The 15,518-nt window shown below is 36.8% G+C and overlaps 1 protein-coding gene across 30 annotated transcripts in view; it reads right to left on the bottom strand.

Annotated features, from left to right (window-relative positions):
* The window catches only part of LMO7 (LIM domain 7), a 130,162-nt gene that overhangs the window by 26,839 nt on the left and 87,805 nt on the right, over positions 1–15,518 (bottom strand). For 13 of the 30 annotated variants that reach the window (XM_068182334.1, XM_068182344.1, XM_068182343.1 and 10 more), the window contains 10 exons: positions 14,860–15,159; positions 14,213–14,500; positions 13,741–13,941; positions 12,519–13,235; positions 10,966–10,995; positions 8,510–8,627; positions 7,190–7,332; positions 5,433–5,901; positions 4,358–4,681; positions 1,373–1,487 (listed from right to left, as the gene is read on the bottom strand). In XM_068182334.1, coding sequence (XP_068038435.1) covers positions 1,373–1,487; positions 4,358–4,681; positions 5,433–5,901; positions 7,190–7,332; positions 8,510–8,627; positions 10,966–10,995; positions 12,519–13,235; positions 13,741–13,941; positions 14,213–14,500; positions 14,860–15,159 — 2,705 coding nt within the window. The remainder of the gene's footprint in view (positions 1–1,372; positions 1,488–4,357; positions 4,682–5,432; positions 5,902–7,189; positions 7,333–8,509; positions 8,628–10,965; positions 10,996–12,518; positions 13,236–13,740; positions 13,942–14,212; positions 14,501–14,859; positions 15,160–15,518) is intronic. The other 17 variants (XM_068182364.1, XM_068182363.1, XM_068182354.1 and 14 more) reach the window with 14 other exon arrangements.

Genomic DNA, 15,518 nt, shown 5'->3' with positions numbered 1-15,518 from the left:
CAAGATGAGACAGTTGTTAGAAGAAAAAACTGCTGAACACAGGCTACAAATGAGAACACTGAGATACACTCCATTCTCAGTTCAGTCTATACTTTCTGCTCCTCCTTGTGAGAATGGTAATAAGGCATAACCAAGATAACCACAAGGCCTTCATCTTCTCCTTGGGACAGAGCCCATGTGGACCTTTGTGAATGACCAGCAGGAACATTTACTGCCCTCAGATTTCTCGTTTTCAGCTGGCAATGCCAATGGACAGACCCCTGCCTCCAAGGAAGGAAATTAAACCCAAAGCCTAGCAGAAGGAAAAGCAAAAGGAAAGTTACTATTTGGGCAAAGTGAATAATAGCATTTCCAGAATCACAGAATGAAACAGGTTGGAAGGAACCACAAGTGGTTCATCTGGTCCATCCTCCCTGCTCAAGGAAGGTTATTCTAGAGCAAATCTAGTTATGAAAAGTACTCAGATATAGTGAAAAAGGGCCATTTCACGTCTTGAATTTGAAAAAGAAAAGAAAAAATCCAAGACTCCTCCTTAACTGTTGTTAAACAGTATTGTTTCCTCTCTGGAAAGCATAATACAGGGCTAACTAAATTAAAAGTTTCTAGTTATTTCTCCTTTCTCAGGATGATCTTGTGTTAGGTGGAAAGAAGGGCACAATTCAATATTCCTCAAGTATTACTGGCAATGGGAAAGACCATTGTTTAGAAAACAAGCATATGCATTTGCTTAGGTTTTTCTTGTTTTGCTGCTTTTTTTTAACAAAATCTAACTCGTTCTCTGCAGAAGACTATTAGAGGTTAGAAATAAACTTTATATACGTGTCATCTCAAGACAAAAATGTTTGCTTTCCCTCAGTATTAAAACAACTGAAAAAACTGCACTGGAAATCAATTTAGAAGTTGCAACTACTTAAGAATATGAGCTGACTCCAAAATTCAGCATGACAAAGAAAGGAAAAATTGAACAAAGAGTATTAACTCCTAAGTTTCCTCTGCATGTGTTTACAAACCATGCGAAGTGAAATCTTTCAAACTTAGCTGAAAGAAACAGTCTGGACATTGAAAATCTGTATTTGCCCCTAAATGCTGTTCTGTAAGAGGCTCCATGAACAAATATTCATGTTTATACCCTCCTTGATTAGGAAAATGCATTTTGGTATTTATGAATTCAACCTGTTTCAAGAGATGAGGATTCACAGAAATACATTAGCAAACTAAATAATGATTTTTCAGTTCCACACCTGATGTTTTAAAATGTTTGCAGCATTCTTAGCAGCAAATTCCTTAATTTAGAAGCCTCTGCAAACGAAACATAAAAACAAAAATTTGTGTGTATATATATATATATATATATATGTATATATACATTTACCTTCTTCAACTGTCTGTACAATGGCTCCTGAAGAACTCCAATTTATTGCAAACCCAAAGCTGCGACTGTGGCCAGGTCTCTGGTTTATACTGATTCTCATTTCACTGTACTGTTCCTGAAAAATAAAACATGACACTACAGTATCTGGTGTCACAGGAATCTAAATGAGGGAAAGTTTATCCTCTAAACAAGTGAGGCTGCTCACAATGTGCACTTTAATCATCTATTATTAGCATCACAGACAAAGGAAATAGTATTGAAGTCAGTTAACTAACTCATTTGCTTTTTCTTCCAACAGGTCTGTTTTCAGTTTACATTTCTATTTTCTCTACACGTATCTCTCACTCTGCATTTCTGTTGTTTTAAATGTTTTGCAACACAATGCTAAAAAATTTAAGAACTTGGAGGAATTAAACCCTAAATGATTCTTCGTGGATTGTCTTGTGAATTTGTCACAAGTACTGCCTCCTCAGACAGCATCAGAGATGTGAAAAAGCTAGATAACCATAATCAATCTTTTTTTTTTTTTTTTTGCATATTCTACAATAAGAATCATCAGTTTAGGCTCATGCTGCAACTAGGTTTGCTTGGGTGCACAATCATCTTCTTGATTTTGTGTGAAATACTACCAGCTTGCTATGGATTTTGTAACAGAAGCCTTAAATAATCCCCAAATCAGCTAAATTCAGATATTTGATGATAATGGACATTCAGGATGCTTTCAAAATCTGGATCAAAATTTAACATCGCCATTTTAAACAACAAGAATAACCAAATGGGAAAACATTTTCTAACACTTGCTTTCAATCCCACGCTATATTAGGAGCATGTGTTGCATATATTAACATTCTAAGGTGAGCTCATTAAAAACTACTAAAATACCCAAATGCATGCTACGCACTTCATCAGCATGACATTGACATCAATATAAAAGGAAAAAAAATTAGATTTTTCTGTCAAACAATGTTAAGATAGATATATTCCAGCAAAGTGTGCATGGAAGGGACCCTGCACATGCATTAAATGTGCGCCTACATTTTAGTTCCCTAGCGACCCAGCCTTCCTGAAGAGTCGGATTAATTTTCCCTAACTTAAAATATTTAAAAGTCTAGAAACCTATGCCAATTCCTCCAAGCTCCTATGTTGTAAGATGTAACAGGCAGTTACAGTGAGCACTGCAGAAGCAGGGGCAGCCAGCTGGAGTCTCAGGGAGGTGTAGCTAGAGGTGGTTTCAGCAGCACCTGAGTACTGGATAGAGAAGAAAACAACATGGCACGGCATCATCCCAAGGTAACGCCTCATGTTACAGGAATGTTCCTGGGAAAACACTCCTCGTTACAGCCCAGGGTAGAAATAAATTCTTTTCTTCACAACGAAGCTACTGGCTGGCAAATGCTCCCATACAACCCAAGTCCTTAGGTGAGTATATTAAAAGTGAATCTACTAAACATGTTAGCACACTGGGCTAGAGAACATACAAACCTTTAGAGTTTGAGTGTGTTCCTGGAAGTTACTACTGGTCTTAATTTTTTTTTCCACCACCCCAACATGACTCTTCAGATCTATCTCTTGTCAGAGGAGTAATGTGACTTTGTACTCTGAACTTTAACATTTTTATAGGTCATCTCTAAAACAGTGCTCCAGACCTGAAGTTATGGCCCTGATGACTAGAGAGCTATATCAATCTCTCTGGCAATGATTTACAAACACATCAACTGGAACTTGCATTCCTTAACTTGGAGCTTGTTAACTTACATAACACAACCTAGGATATTTTTTCAACTTTTTAAATTATTTTTAAAATACCCCCATATTATTCACTTGTAAGAGGAAAAAATTATAGTCTTTTGACTGACAGGACCAAAATAAATGGACCTAGTACATGCTATTCTCATTTGCCTTGCTTAAACAGATACTAAGAACTCATATCAAATCTGTCAGTTTTCACTGATTAAAACAGAAATTCCTCTGCCTGTTTTTGCTACAACACAGGCAAAAAAAAAAAAAAAAAAAAAGATCATGATCTCTTTCCTTATACAGGAATCACAGTTTCAAAAAATTATGATAAATTCATTACAATGGCCAAGAGGCAATCAAGGGTATTAAACTGCAATGTATTTATTTTCCACAAGTAATTAGGAAAAAGAATGTTTGGAAGCAAAGGAATTTCTAAAAAGGTAGTATGGGAAGTGATTTCATAAATCAGCATCCAAGGTCTTATGACCTTCACCCAAGCAACTGGAACAATTAAGTTTTACAGCAGGATCAGGAATGCAAATCTGTCAAGGGTTATGAATTGAATCAACAGATAGTACAGAAAGGTATCAAAAATTAAAGCTATTGTTCGTGAAACATGCAATCAATCGGAGGAAACAGCACTTAAGATACATATTTCAAAAAGAAAACTGAAAAACCCAGCCCCTTGTCCAATAAGCACATGCACAAAGAAACAGTGATTTAGTTCAAAATTACCATGAACATTAATTTGATTCCAATAAATAGCTAAAAAAAAAAAGTCCAAGTCACAACACATGGAAAAAAGGATAGTGTGATACTGATGTTTATGGCCAGCCTTTGAAAAGCTGATCTTTATTTTCCACCACCAGTTTAAAAGTGCAAATGAATGCTACAGCAGCTCAGACAATTCATCTGTCACACCTGATTATATAGACAGTGTGCTCATTTGGAGAATGGCAAAAAAATTTGCAAGCATTAAACATATGTAGAATAACTATTCTGAATTTGAATGATAAATAAAATTAAGCACATGACAAATTGGATAGGGAAAAATTCAGCAAAAGAATATTTTTTTTCTTCCCCAAATACTCTCTTTCCCCTAAATTAAATCAAAGGAAATAGCAAGTCTCTGAGATGTCCTCCTACTACCAGAAAAATACTTGCATTAGATGTACTTTTAGTTATTTTCTCTTTTATTCTGCTGTGGCATTCAGTTACACCAAATAATCACATTATTTCCACACTTACCATGGATTTTGAATCCTCAGGCTCTGTCAGACTCGCAATTTCTGCAGAAGATGCAAGTGAAAGAGAATCAGGAGGAATGCCGTACTCTGGCCTAGGAATACTACTTCCAGCTTCTTGGTCTTGGGACTTTAAAGGTAATGCCAAACTAGGAGGAGGTGTTGAATGAACACCTTTTTCCTCCTCTTCCTCCTCACCTCTGCTTCTGAATGCACCAGTGGAGAGAGGGTGTGCTGTGTCTGGTTGTGAAAAGGAAATGCTGGTGAACAAAGTTTGAGTTCTTTTAGCTTTTTCTACTTCTCCATTGTATTTCTGAGCATCATCCATCTAGGACAAAAATGACAGCTTGGTAAATAAGTGCTTTAAAAAATAAACCCTTTAATCTTTCAGTGATTTTTATATTTAACAAAACCACGTCCCCCCTTTGAAGCAAGTTCTGGTTCCTGTACCCATTGTTAACTACCTACTTAGAATTTTTTTTTCTCTTGAAATAATTGCAGAAGAAATAGTCCAGACTTTTTAAGATAAACTCGTTAAAGTCATCTGCTTATAATTATTTACATTCTTACCACTTTTTAAATTGAAACATATAAGGATTTAGGAGAAAATGATGAAAATCATCATAGTAATGGGGCAGGGGAGAATCAATTTCATTGTTTCAGTGCTTTAGAGTGTAGACAAAATTTAGCCTAACATAAAATTTCAACAAAGTCAGCAGAGCAGAGTAAGCTTTTATCACCTGAAAAATTTATCTTTAACACTTAATTATGTTAATCTGGCTCCAGATAATTACCTCCAACAACAGTTTTTTTGGATAAAGCACATGATGGAGACTTACCACAAGTAATAAAAAGAATATGTTACCAAATATATTTACCAGTTTTAATTCTAGGAGTGCGTTTAAGCACAGAAACACAAGTAAACCTCAAAAGCCATGACAAAACTGCCTGCTCTATTAACACAGACTTCAACACACAGGAGGCACTTATTTAAATAAAACCAAAACATTAAAACTACTGTTCCCCCAGCTATTAAAGACCCCAAATTTACAAACTTCAGGAATGAAGAAGAATTTTACCGTGAACGACCGTGGAAGTGATGAGATTCCTCTTGAGTGGACACCAAAAGGTCTTGGTGTAACCACAGATGTTAACCTGGAGGTATCAGTTTTCTGGTAAGTTCTTGGGAGAGAAGCTGAAACCTGAGATGACCCAGTTTGAGCATTCACTGAGTAACGAGTGGACAAAAGAGCCGAGCTCTGCTCCCGCTCCAGGCCCTCTGGAGGCGCAGGAGCTTCTTGAGCAGCCGAGCTCTCTGGCAGGTTCTCCCTGGGCGGCTGTGCGGCGCACACATTTTTACTGTCCTTAGTGCTGTAGGAGGTATCCTCTTCCAAACGGTAATCTTTGGCTGCTGACCAATCTTTTACTGCTGTGGAAGGTGCTTTTTCTTCACTGAACACATCATCGTTCAGTGAATATGCCCAGTTGTGTTCCTGTTTCTGCTGCTCATAGGAGTCCTGATCTCTCTCTTCCCTATGGGAATAGAGCCTGTTAAAATACCAGAGTGACCCAACAAACAGGCAGGCCTAAAGTCTTTCAACCAGTAAATGCTTAAGGCAGAGCATATGCCAAATAATAGATCTCCAGTAAATGAAAATTAATAGCATCATGTAAATATATTAGTATTTTCATATATTTTTTAATCTATCTTCTTCCACCTCCTGCCGAGTTCAGCACTCTCATAGCACTCAGACATCCTACTATCACATTATCAGGCTGCCACCATGACAGAAATCTTTGCCAAGAAAATGATATAGCTACACATAGCTGTAAATGATACAGACACACATTCAAATTACACCTCCTCAGAAATTCAGATTTATTTAGGAAAGAACAGGAATAAGATAGTCCCATAACACTGCCTGAACTGTATAATGGTGCTCAATATTTCTGAAATGCAATGCTGAATTTTAGATACCTACATAAGACAGTGACTTGAAATTCAGCTAATTATTATATTTTTGCAATTCATTCCTTTGTCATAAATGAACAACTATTACAAGGATAATCTTTAAAACATCAGTTATAGGATTCTAATTGATGCTGAACATTCAATACAATTGGCATCCATACTTTTTTCAAGCAACTAATTTTTGTCTTCACAAATAACTAAAAAATTTTAAAAAAATTATACTTAGTTTTTTTTATGAATACATGTCATGTGCATATTACCTTTAGCTCAGTCATATGTACATTTAAAATAAATAAATAAATAAATAAATAAGACTGTCACCACTAGAGATGGTACTGCGCAGTTTACACTTTTTACTCTTCAGAAAGTATATACCCAGAGGAAAGATTAGGGATGAGGGGAAAATCAAGTAAAAGTTTACAGCTCTGTGACATACATTAAAATTCTGGCTGCAGTTTTCCACAATGGCTAAAAAAACAGCAAATGCAGTGGTGGTAGAAAGAAGATAAATAATTAACTTTATTCCTGAGTAAAAAAGGCAGCTATCCAGTGCAGTGCTATTGTTTTAACTAATTTAAAGAGAATGCAAATGTTAATTTCTCAGTATTTTTATTTATGGATAGCAGAGTAAAGTATCATTTATAGAGAGAACTGTTTAACATTCTGTGCAAACAGCACATTAGAAAACCATATTCAGCCCTTCAATTGCCTAGATTTCTACATTTTATTTTGCAACTAAAATTGTCGAGATCTCTGCAGAATCAATTGCAACTTGATGGTAAAAGATTTAAAGGAATTTATTTTAAAAATTTAAAGGAATAAAAATCCTTAGACTTATGTTCTTAAACATAATACTCCCATTACCTCTCCTGCTGCATTTCCTTCAGTGACTTGGTACTCCTTCCAGACACCTCAGAGGCTCTCCTTTCAATTTCTTCTCTCTCTTCCTTTTTCTTTTGCAATTCTGAAGTGTAACTCTTTCTACGACTCTTCCATTTTGCTAGATCCTGTTTAGAATAACATGAATGCACACAATCAGATTTTCTCAAGGCCTCCTAGACTTACAGAGGCATAAATAGCATATAATGGGGATGCCATTACATGCTATTTATTGGCCTGACTTTATGTGCACATCTGCATCACAGCCACATCTTCATGTACCTTTCCCCTAAATGATAAAGGGGTTGTCATGTTCTAGTTAGGGTTGCAGGCCCACTGCCTCCTTAAGTTAACAATTGTAATTACTGGACTATAGGCTATTTGGCCCATTTTTTCTCCCCTTAACATTTTCAATTTTATTCTAAAATATTTCACCCAATCACACATAATTAAAAACTAATGCAAATGCCATCTGTATTTCTTTGTTGAGAGCTTTAGAATTTGGGATATCATTATTTTTCCAAATCACTACTATGTTAGACTGATACACTAGCTTGAGAATAAATATGCCCTCAATTGTAAATTGAAAACAGATATTTCTGTAGTTTCTTCCTTTCTGTAAAACTGCAATGTGAACTGGCAATATTGTCCATGAAATACCAGAGCTGAGTTAAGGGAAGTACTGAATATTAGAACTGAAATGCATTAAACAAACAACTTTGAACTTCTTGTTTGGTGCTTTGTTCTTAATTTCAGCTTCTTGTTGATACTCATTGTCAAGCAGAGATTTTAATAAATTGAAAAGTCTTTAGATATGCTTATAATGCTGTACAAAGCTACCATACAGTTTACAAGCTGGATTTAAGACAGCATTATTAGGGGATAGGAGCCTCAAGAATTTGCACATGGAAGTATTATTTATTCCCCTTTCTCCCACAGGATCAAATACTCAGACATTCCAATCATTTCTCCAAAAAAAAGTATTCAAAACTTGCATATAACACAAGAAACTATGCCCTAACTTCTCTTTATGTCCACAGAAATCAAGCCTGAAGGCTTTATTACAATACATACAAGTCTTATCCTGAAGCATTAATCAGAAACTTAGGAGGAGATATAAAATAATTCTGCATTAGAAAGACATCCCCAAAAACTCTAGTAGCTGCATGAGATTAGTTGTTTTAGAAGACAGCCCTATGAATTGCTGCACACATGCCGAAGCTTTTTTACTACGGACACTGAAGGCAGGTGACATCCAGCCCCTTCAAGAAGGATGCACAAGGAGAGGTGAAAAGGAGCCCTTACTTCTTGCCACTTTAGATCTTGTTCTTGTAACTGCTCTTTTATCTTCTGCAGCTCTTCATAACGGATTTTGCGCAGTGTCTGCAGCTCCTCTGCACTGACATCATTCAAAGATTTACTCCTAGAAAGGGAAAAGAGAACTCAGCTTTATAACATCCTAGCCCTCATTTACACAAGTGAAACCTTCAGAGAGAGAGAAAGATTTATATTAGTACAACTGAATGCTCATGAGTGTTATTTTGAATGGAGCAGGAAACACATGGGCAGCTGATGGGAAAGACTGATGGGATGTTCTATCGTGCCAACACACAAGTAATTAGTTGGGTATTTGAGCAAATACAATCAGGTTAAGGGAATAAGCAGCTCTGTACATCTCCATGCTGATCATTCACATTGATCTCCTCATAGAACACTGCTACCTCTGTTTTAACTTGATATTCTCTTTATTGATCTTGTTTCTTTCTTTGACCCAAAAGGCATCCCCTATCTCCAAATCCAAATTCCTTCCCTTGGACTACTCTCCTGTAACAAACCCCATATCACCTCCTGTTCTTTCCTTCCTTCCAAATCAGTTATTGATGCAAATTTACAAAAGATTAAGAGTCACACATGGCCAAATGCTTGGTTCATGGATGTCACAGGCCCCACTAGCCTATGCTGATCCTCCCCAAGTCTCTGAGATGCTCTCCATTAAAGTTGGGATGACTAACACAGCCATCTTCCTGCTAACTTCTTCAACATGGTTACAGTTTCCCCCAGGAATTCCTACTTGCTAGTTCCCTTTAACCTAAATTCCTCAAAGCTCACCTTTCATGCTCTCTCCCACCACATGCTATATTTTCTTTTATTCTTTCACACTGCAGTGACAAACATAACAGGACATTCAGTTTTGACACAGGACAAGGCTACTGATGAGATTTGATCACAAGCCTCTGAGACAGTAAGCAAAATGCAGGTGTTTCATCATAAGGTTCTATGGTGTAGTGCAAAGGGAAAGCTAGGTTTCTAGGGCTTGGGTGTTTTTTTGGGGGTGGTTTTTTTTTTGGGTTTTTTTTTTTTTCTTAGTATTCAAAAAAACCTTTGTATTTGTTTATCCAAAGTATGAGTTATATAGAGAATAGAGGGATGTAATTAAGTTCCAGCAGGACTTGAAAATGTGGCACTTCTCTGATACGACGGAAAATCAGATTAAAACCAAAACAGATTCAGCACAGAGCCTTGCTCTAATCTGTTGCATTCCAAGTGATCTCTAAACTAACAAATCAGACTCTCACTTCCTCCCAAGTGGCTGAACTCACTTTCACTGGTAACATAAGCCTGGCTTCTGACCTCTAGAAATTCAGGTTTGGGCATTAACTCATAGTATCTGTTCATTTATCTATTTTCTGAATGAGAAGAGTGCCAAATTCAACAAAAATCACCTGGTCGCTATTGCAGAAACTGTTTTGTCGTACAGTTCTTTTCCTCATTTTTTACACTTAACTTATATCACATGTAGAACTGTTTTGGGATTACCAAATACTACGTAAAGGTGCATCAAATTTGTTCCAGATGAGTTCAAGAAAACTTACATAACTACAGTTTCCACTTCTTTCTCTTGATTTACTATATCTGCCTGCAACAAAACAGGAAAATCTTGACCTAAAGCAAATATAACCTAAGAAAAGGTATGCTGATACCACAGAACTGGATCTTAGTTTTAATTTCAGTCTAAATTGAAGAACCTAACTAGTGACTTGGGTCTTCTGAGTCTCCCTCTCCTAATACCTAACTTCTTCTGAAACATTTTGCCCTTCTGGAAGTGTTTAGTCATTTACCAGGTTTGCCTCAGGGTAAAAATAGGGAAGCAAATAAATAAATTTTAAAAAATTTTTAAAAAATCATTAGAACACCACACATTCCTAAATACTTAACATGCCATCACACAATAAGTGGAAAAATTATTTCTCTTTGAGTCGCAGTTCATCATAAACAACATCTAAGTTCCCATGATACAAATCTGTAAGTTTACCAATGAGCATTCAAAAACCTGGAAGACATAAAATAACCCCAGTCCATTCACCAATCCCATGATAAATACCACTGCTGTTAGTTATTTCAGCTTCTAGCTGTACAGCCTTCAATATAAAATATTTTTTAATATTCCTTTACACTTTTTGAATGTTTTAAAGCCTAATTTAAATACAGAACAACAAATTTTTCATTTCAGCAGGAAATAAAACATTAGAGATGATTTTCAAAGTGCCTGATAACCATAACTTGAATACACGAGACAGGAGAGAGAACTTTTGCCATATACATAGCTTTTATCTCACATTCATTACATAAATTGCAAAGAACAGAACAACAAAGCATCATGCACAAGTTTTCAGCATGAGTTTTTAGCTATTGTGCATGCATAAAGATGAAAAGAGGCCAAAAAATAGCATTACGATCTTTCAAGCTTTTATAAAACTTACCCTTGCTCATCAGAAAGCTTTTGAAACAGTCTGAGAAATCAGAAACCAAAAAAGAAAAGATTCAGTGTCTTTATATTGATAACAACATTAACACCATTAGTAGACCAGCACTCTCACTAAGTGATGGGGAAACTGAAAGCTTGGGAACCAGCCAGCATGGAAAAGCACATCAGGAATTGGACACCAGTCAAAAAACACACCAGGACTTGCATGATGGGCAAAGTTGGGCAGAACTGTCAGAACAAGGCTGCCTGCAAGTTTCCAACACTTTTCATTTAGCAATACTGCACAAATAGAGCCTTGTGTTATTTCTGCACTACTTATTCCAGTGCTGCTGAACAGCATGATGCTCAAAAGAGACTCATTTCAAGAAACTAAAACTAATGCCAGTTTGAGTCCCAACAAAAAGTGTGGCTTACAGAGGTTGTTCTCTTTACTTCAACAATTTCTGATACTAACTGAAAGTAATACTTGATGTGTACCAGAATGAAAGACCCTATATAGAAGTTTAGCACATTTATCCTTGAACACAACTAATCCAGGGCAATTCAGATGATTTTTAGTATTCTCAAATATGAGTATTTTATAATATACCTATTTAATTGTACTGAAAGAATTTTTTAAACATGCACTATTTCCAAGCACTTCGGAAATATTTCTCAGTGAAGCTCAAACTTTGTTAACAGTATTAAGCTTAAAAATTAAATGCAGCAACACCAAAATATCAACTGGAACACAGAAGTGTCTTAGTCACAAAATAATGACTCACAGGTGGGAGATCTGCAACTTGCAATGCCGTATTTTCAGAGGTAAGCAAACACTTGGAATCCCACTCTCCCCCAGTAAATACAAAATTCAAAGGAGAGATAAAAAATACTTAAGAAACAGTAGTCAGTCAGACAAGAGAAATTTTGAGGATACCAGAAAAGAATTAGGGGCAAGAATGAATTGTGACTGTATGAAAGTAGGGGGATAGTATTGGCAGAATAAAATATGCCATGGTGGACTTTAATGTTACATAGACACACAACTTGCATGCACCATGACTTTGAGCAGGCAAAACACTTTTTTTTTCACCTCATCTAATCAGCTCAGAACTGTGGCAGGACATTTTACAAGCATTTTTAAACTTAGGTGCAAGCAAGAATATCAGAATGCCCGTTTCCAGAATTTGTCTTTAAAGCATTCATGTTTTTCAGAAATGTTTTTACGTATTATTCTGCAGAATGGAAGAAAATATTTCTAGCCTCCGTAGTCTTTTGAATAATTACTATTCCTGTTCAGCCATGGAAAGAAACTTATGCAGAACATTGAGCCTGAGGGAATGATAACATATTTTCTCCAAAATGGCAGCCTAAAACTAGAAAACTTTATAATCCTTTGTTGAAAATATGGTATTGCAGTCATGAGTTTCTATTCAAAGCAAAAAAAAAGCTGTTTGAGGACGACACGAACAAATAGACTGGCAATCTACGAATGGTTCAGCACAGGATGATGCTTTTTTGAATGGGAAGGGTTCAAGGGCACTCAATCTGTGCAGGACACAATCTGACCTCTCCACCATCTGCCGTTTCTTGTGTCTAACTTTGCTGGCTTCCCTGATTGCTTCCCACTTCTTCCAGTCTTCTTCACTGCATGGACCTGGGATAAAATTTATTGGCTGGATGTTGCTTCCCACTTTCCAAGATTCAATCTTGCGGGTCAACATATCATCCTTCTTATGATGTAATGATGGTGACAGCACTCTGCCATTGCTCTTCCTTTCCTCTGGTATTGCATTTTTTTCAAGTAAACACAGAAATTTGGACCGGATCTCTTCTGGAAGACTCCATGGGTCAGGAAACAGCGCTGGGTGATACTTGTCAGGAGCACCTGATAAAGGCACCTCTTTTTTTTGAGAGAGGACTTTACGAAAGATCATGTCATCCTTTTCCAAATCTGGAATCACAGTTTGGCCCTCTCTGGGTTGCAGAATTATCTCACCCTCTAGAGGAGGGTCCTGCTCAGAGAATTTCTTTAAATACCGAGGGTCTTGAAGAACAACTTGATTCACATGGAAAGCCCCAGTTTTCCGAACAAACAAATCATCGTTTTCCAAATCTGGATATAGATATCCATTTTCCTCATCTCCTTGCTTGCCTCCTGGTATAAAGGAAATATTTTTTCTACATTTTATGAGCCTAGGGCCAGAAGCAGGATCAATTCTAGTCTCCATTTCAGAAGACACGTAGTCAGTGTATTTTTGCAGGGCCTGAAGTAACGAAAACTGACTGAAGCATATAAAACAAAAGGAGGGAAGTAAAAATATCATTAACTAGCAAGAGACAAGCAGATCACAATGTATTGCAATATACATTTGGTTTAGACTTGCAGTATCCCAAGCAGAGTGACGACACCACTTGGCATTCACCACCACTGACCGTAGCGCAGCACACGCCAACCAATACAAAGGTATCTCGACATCCTAACCTGCTCAGAAACATCACACTTACATGCTCACACACAAAGCCAGTAACCCTATGCAGCATGTTATACCTTCACATTTACATGTTTCAGAAGGCCAGCAACTTATGGCTACATTAAAAGAGAAAAACAAAAACAAAAAAAAAAAAAAAAAAAAAAACAAAAACAAACCAAAACCACAACAAACCAACAAAATAGTAATAACCAAAAAAGCACAGCATCATGGGACGCGGTTTAATTTCATTTAGCTGTTGCATATCCAACCATTTCTTTTTGATGCATCAAGAGAACAGCTCATGCAGCAGTATCAACCTGGGCTGATCAGAAGACTCCAAGATTTTTCCTTCTGCAATCTGTGACAATGAGCTTCCCACATATTCAGCAGTTGGCTTATAATTCTGATCCCTTCTGCAGCTACTGTTCCAGTCAAAACTTGGTCTTGGTTGATTAGCAACAATGGTGCAGCTTTGTTTGTAAGCAAATTCCTCATCCTCAGAATCTGATCTCTTTCTACTGTGCAGCAGCAGAAAGAATGAGCGGAGGAAAAAGAAAAAAAACCCATGAAGTGTACTCAGTGAGTAAAATGCACAGTGGCAACAGTGCAACAGGTGCAACATTATAACAAAAATAATATTTCAATTTTTTTTTTTTAAGAGAAAAAAGAAAAAATAAAATATATCCTGCTGCTACACCGGCAATGAAAATTTAAAAATTCAGAGTCATAGAACTACACTTTATTTAGGCTTTGCACACAGGAGAGAAACAGGCATGCATGAAAACGCACCTGAACCCTTGAATCTCTTTATACCAGGGTTTGAAAGAGGATTTCTTGATTTTTTTCCATAGCAATTCCTCCTCTGGAGTCCAAAACTTAGGAAGAAATTTGTCAAAAGCAACAACTGTATTTGGTGCTGAAGAACTTAGCTTGCGAAAATAGAGATCATCTTTTTCAATGTTTGGGATGCCTACTTCTTCCTCGTCCTCATCACAATACCCAGATAACTGTGAAGGATTGTTAACTCTTGGTTTGTTTTCCTCTTTAGTATCCAACTGCCTCTGCCTCCTCTGGTTACTGTTCAAAATATCCAATCAGTTAAGATATTTTAGGAGCAACTTGACATAAGGAATGCAAAAAGACATGCTTTTTGGCTCAGGAACTCAGCCTTGTGAATGAAGCATATTAGTTCTCAATTTCATCACTGCAGCACCAGAAACAATAAAATAGATTAAATACAAAAATTTCAAAAAGCAGTTAAATGGTTATATCAGCATCCTATCTCCTCTGACAAAAATACAAAATTTGACAGAAAAAGCATATCAAATTATCAGCTGTGTTAAAATGCCGATTAGAAGACTAACTTTATGGAGTTATTTAAGGGCTGCGATTTAGGTAACGCAATAGTTACTGGATCTTGGATTAGTATCTCTGACCTCAGTGGTTCAAGCATTGCAGCTAGTGGACCAGTTGGATAACTTTCTTGCGAGCAAGATTTAGGAGAGTCATTGCGCAACATGAAATGATGTCCAGGTGCAGCAGAGCTTACAGGGCTCTTTTTGACTAGAAATCTACGATTTGCTAAGTCATCCAAAACAACGTCGGGCAGCCTTCTTTCATCTTCTGAATCAGAGCCACTGTCATACTCATAGATGATCTGGAGGGAAGCTGGATTTGTGAGCCCACACTCTGCTCTGCTATTTTGGCAGGAAGCTACAGGATTCGTTTCATGTCCACTGAGGTTGACCGAAACAGGAATAGAATGAAGACAGTGAAGTCACGAAGATAATGGTGAAACTCAAGAACTGCCCACTAATCTCGTCTGTATGCATCAAGAAGCTGGACAACTGAAATTCATCACTATATTTTGGAAGCTTTAACAAGCAGTTAAAACCATAGGTCTATCTCTCACAAACTTGCATTTAAATACATCTGGAGTCTGGCCAGGTTCAAAAGATTATTCAAACATCAAAAAACAATGTAAAAAACCAAAACCACACAACCACACCAAAACATCCCCCTTGATAAAACATGGAAAATCAAATACTTTTTATTGTAGCAAGAGCAGCTTTTGTTTAACTAATAAAGAAGTAAC

This window comes from Anomalospiza imberbis, chromosome 2 (genome assembly GCF_031753505.1).
Source record: "Anomalospiza imberbis isolate Cuckoo-Finch-1a 21T00152 chromosome 2, ASM3175350v1, whole genome shotgun sequence".
NCBI lineage: Eukaryota > Metazoa > Chordata > Aves > Passeriformes > Viduidae > Anomalospiza > Anomalospiza imberbis.
The sequence above is the reverse complement of the archived record's forward strand: the minus strand, read 5'-3'. Positions and strand labels throughout refer to the sequence as shown.